The sequence below is a fragment of the Aplysia californica genome, unplaced genomic scaffold, assembly GCF_000002075.1.
Source record: "Aplysia californica isolate F4 #8 unplaced genomic scaffold, AplCal3.0 scaffold00693, whole genome shotgun sequence".
Lineage (NCBI taxonomy): Eukaryota > Metazoa > Mollusca > Gastropoda > Aplysiida > Aplysiidae > Aplysia > Aplysia californica.
Genome location: NW_004797963.1, coordinates 274,411 through 278,243, shown reverse-complemented (window position 1 = coordinate 278,243; position 3,833 = coordinate 274,411). Strand labels below are relative to the sequence as shown.

Here is a 3,833-nt window from a genome sequence, read left to right as displayed (position 1 = left end):
GTAGTAGTAGTAGTAGTAGTAGTAGTAGTAGTAGTAGTAGTAGTAGTAGTAGTGGTAGTAGTAGTAGTAGTAGTAGTAGTAGTAGTAGTAGTAGTAGTCCAACTCGCGGGTGTCCTGAGTGCGACAGCAGAGCACCTGACTCCGGTCTGGAAGGTTTGGGGTATAACAATGATTCTTCGTCTGCTTCAGGTGTCATGTCGACGAACATGGTATCCTATTCCTTCCTGTAGTCTGCTTAGTTTTAGTTTAGTTTTAGTAGAATTGTTACGGCGCTCACAACTGCATAAGGTCATATGAGCGCCTTCTTGATCGGCTCGATTTTCTTTCTCTTTGTGTTATTCGTTAAAAAATTGTTCAGGCCATTTGTGTATATTATTCTTTGTCTTCCTCTCTTCTTCTTTCCCTCAATCTTTCCATACAGCAGCAATTTCTCTTGTCCATTTGTTCTATTTTTGTGGCCAAAGAATTTTAGATATCTTTTTCTGATGGTTTTGATTATTGATCTTTCACTACCTGCTATTTAGAGCACTTCTGTATTCGATTTTCTCTCTGTCCATGAGATTCTTATAACACATTTCAAATAGTAATAATATTATGGTATTTATATAGCGCTCAACCCCGATTAAAGTAAAGAGGCTCTGGAGCGAAGAAACCTAGACTTATTTTAAAATCAGTTTAATTTCCTCTTTTCTGCTTTTTGATTGATGAGATACGGCCGGTCTTGTTCCAACAGCCACTTGGCCAAGATAATCCCCTGAACAGACGAGCATTTCCCACTTCCTTCCTTGTGTTTTTCCGTACTATTACGACACTCACTGTTCCAGAGGGTCAATTGTCTAAGACAACCACTTTGCTCATCAACACAGTGTTGGGAGATTTCAACTGCATTTCATTTTTTTTTCTTTAACTTTATTTAAGGTTGTATACCACAAGTTAGTTCACCTCCTTTTTTTTTAGAGATGAGAAATGGTGACAGTTTCATTACATCACGTTTGGTGCTTTTTAAAAGTATTATTATTATTATTTTAGAGAGTGACATATTATCTTGTATGCAAAGAGTAAGAGCAGCAGTGTTCTGAGGGAAAACAAACTCAACTTAATAAACTACATGCATACCAAACGTTTTATCAGTGGCGATGGCAGCGTCTATATATAAAACTGTGTGTTGATTTTCGGGTGTGTTGATTTTAGAGAGTAAGCATCAAATATTTTTGTATTGCACTGGCTTCGAACTCTTTTCTTGTTTAAGTAGGGCCTGGCATAGCTACATTTGACAACTTTGCTCTTGTTTATTCAGAAAAGGTGGGTGGTTGGTGGGTGTTCTGGTGCGATTTGTTCATTCTTTCCAATTAAACGGACAGCTGACTTTGTATGGAAACTGGGTTGTCGTCAATAATGCTGCACATTTTGAGTAATGTGAAAATTTTACTGAAACAGAAGCTGAGAAATGTTACAGTAATACTGTCCATCTTTTCTCTTCAGGTCCGCAATGGATTAGGGCAATATGAGAATGGACCCAGGCGAGTGGTTCACGCATTTGATGGCTTTGCTAAACTGGCCAGTTGGAAGTTTCAAGGTAACTCTACAGCTCTATTCTCCACAAAGTTTATACGATCAAGGGTCTACAGGATGTCCCAGAAAACCAACACGATAGCGCCATTTCTACTGTTCCAGTCTGTGACACCGCCGTTTTCATTTTTTGAGAAAGTCCGGTGTCTGTTAAGAGGTATCGATAACATGAACATCAACATTTTCCGGTTCCCTCACCCCAAGAAGAAGAGGCACGAATACGCCGCTCTCAGCGACTTTTGGATCTCCTACAAGATAGACATAGATGATCTCTCAACCAAGAGAAGGGTTGTCCCGGTCATTAAAAAAACGCCCAAGTCGGCGACTGCCTTACAAGGAAGTGGCTTCCTCAACCTCTTGTCGTCTGCTCATCCCGTCCCAGAGCCAGGGACGAACAACTACTTGACCTTCCTGTCCAGCGTAGCCTTCTACCCCTGGGACAGCAACGTGATTAACCTAATTCGCGTCAAGTCTTTAAAGAGACGTAAAATCATCGCGCAGTGGCCTGTGGAGCGACTCCCGTACATGCACTCGTTCTCGGTGACACAGACCAAGGCGATCCTCCTGGCCAGCCCCTTCCACGTCAACATCTACTGCATGGCCCAAAAAGCGGAACCTTTCTCGTGTCTGGACTGGGACGGCACACAGCCAGCTACTCTGTACGTGGTGGGGTTAGGCTCTGGCCACATACAGACGGTCACCATGCCCTGCGTGTTCACAATGCACCACGTCAACGCTTATGACGTCAACGAGACGACCATCATAATGGACATTTCCACCTACCCGAACCCAGATTTTGTTCACCACCTGGAGCTGGAGATACTGAGAGACCCTGTCAAGAGAAATTCTTTCGCGGCGCACGCGCTCCTCAAACGGTTGTCCATTGACCTTGTAAAAGGTCAAGTCACCGAACTTCCAATTGATATCGACCCGTCAAATCCGAGCCTTGCGTCGCTCTTGGACATGCCAGTGATCAACGAAAAGTACCGCTCCAAGCACTATTGCTTCGTGTACGGACTCGTGATAAAGACTGACAACATCACCCTCAGCGCGACAGCAGTTGTGAAGAAAGACTTGTGTGGTAGAGGGAAAGCTGACCTCACGTGGCAAATGGCCGGACATTTCCCTGTGGAGCCCTGGTTCGTGCCCACTCCTGGGGCCACCGCGGAGGATGACGGTCTCCTCCTGGTTCCGGTTCTGGATGGGGTAAGGGAGATAACCTACCTGTCGGTTCTTGATGCCCGGACGATGACGTCAGTGAACCGCGCGGACTTGCCAACATACATTCCTTACTCCCTGCATGGCCGCTATTTTGAACAGGAAGATAAATAGTCAGAAAAAATCAGAAGGGAGGAAAAAAGAAAAAAAACGAAAAGAAATCCGCACTGTCTCATTATTTGAGTGGATTTGTTATTCTGGTAAAGCTCTATAAAATAAGGGCCTCATTAAGTATTCATCACAAAATGTTTCTAAGTACTTTAGAAATGAAAACGAATCTAATCTTCTCAATTTTTATCAATAAACAGCAGTTTTCAGAACATGAAAATTTCTTCAAAACAGATGGGAGGTATTTTGTGAAAATCAGACGCTCGTCAAAATAATGAAATTGAAGATATCGGCATTTTCCCGCCAGTTTGAGAATTTTTTGTCGATTTTTTGTTTGGCTCAACACCTTTTATGCCCATTTTTGCTGAGGTAAGAAAGCTGTATGTGAAATTTTGTTTCATATGGCTACTAATAGTACCGCAGTAGGTCATTTTTTTTACTTTAATGACCATTTTCTCTGAACTGTGTTTTTCATGGAAGGCATGCCACAAAATCCTCAAATCTCGCCTACTTATTGCCCTAGAGACTTGAAATTTGGCACAGTACGTCATAGCTTATCCATATTTCTAGATAATGAGCTAAACGAAACATTTTTAATCTCGCTTACTGATTGCCCTTGAGACTTGAAATTTGGCACAGTGATAGCTTAGCTTATCCATATTTCTCAGGACTGAGCTACTTTTTTTGTGGTCTTTATTGTATATGACAGGGGGCATGAGCATTTATATCAGGTTAGAGGGGGGGAGGGTATTTTAAAAACTTTTTTTGCATCACAAAATTCAAAGTCATGCTACATCCATGATAACAACCATATAAAAAAATAGTCGCGCTATTACCTCAATAGAGGTCCTGCCTCTCAATGCCTATCTTACAATCTAGAATATCTTGATTAGTGTTTGAGAATCTAGGAATTCAAGATTTGTGTTTATTCTCAAGAC

General features: G+C 42.0%; 1 protein-coding gene across 1 annotated transcript in view; it reads left to right on the top strand.

Annotated features, from left to right (window-relative positions):
• LOC101851075 (beta,beta-carotene 15,15'-dioxygenase-like) overlaps positions 1 to 2,903 on the top strand; it is a 26,451-nt gene extending 23,548 nt beyond the window's left edge. Inside the window, exon 3 of the mRNA XM_013088149.2 lies at positions 1,483 to 2,903. Coding sequence (XP_012943603.1) covers positions 1,483 to 2,901 — 1,419 coding nt within the window. The 3' untranslated portion in view covers positions 2,902 to 2,903. The remainder of the gene's footprint in view (positions 1 to 1,482) is intronic.
• The last annotated feature ends 930 nt before the right edge of the window (positions 2,904 to 3,833 follow it).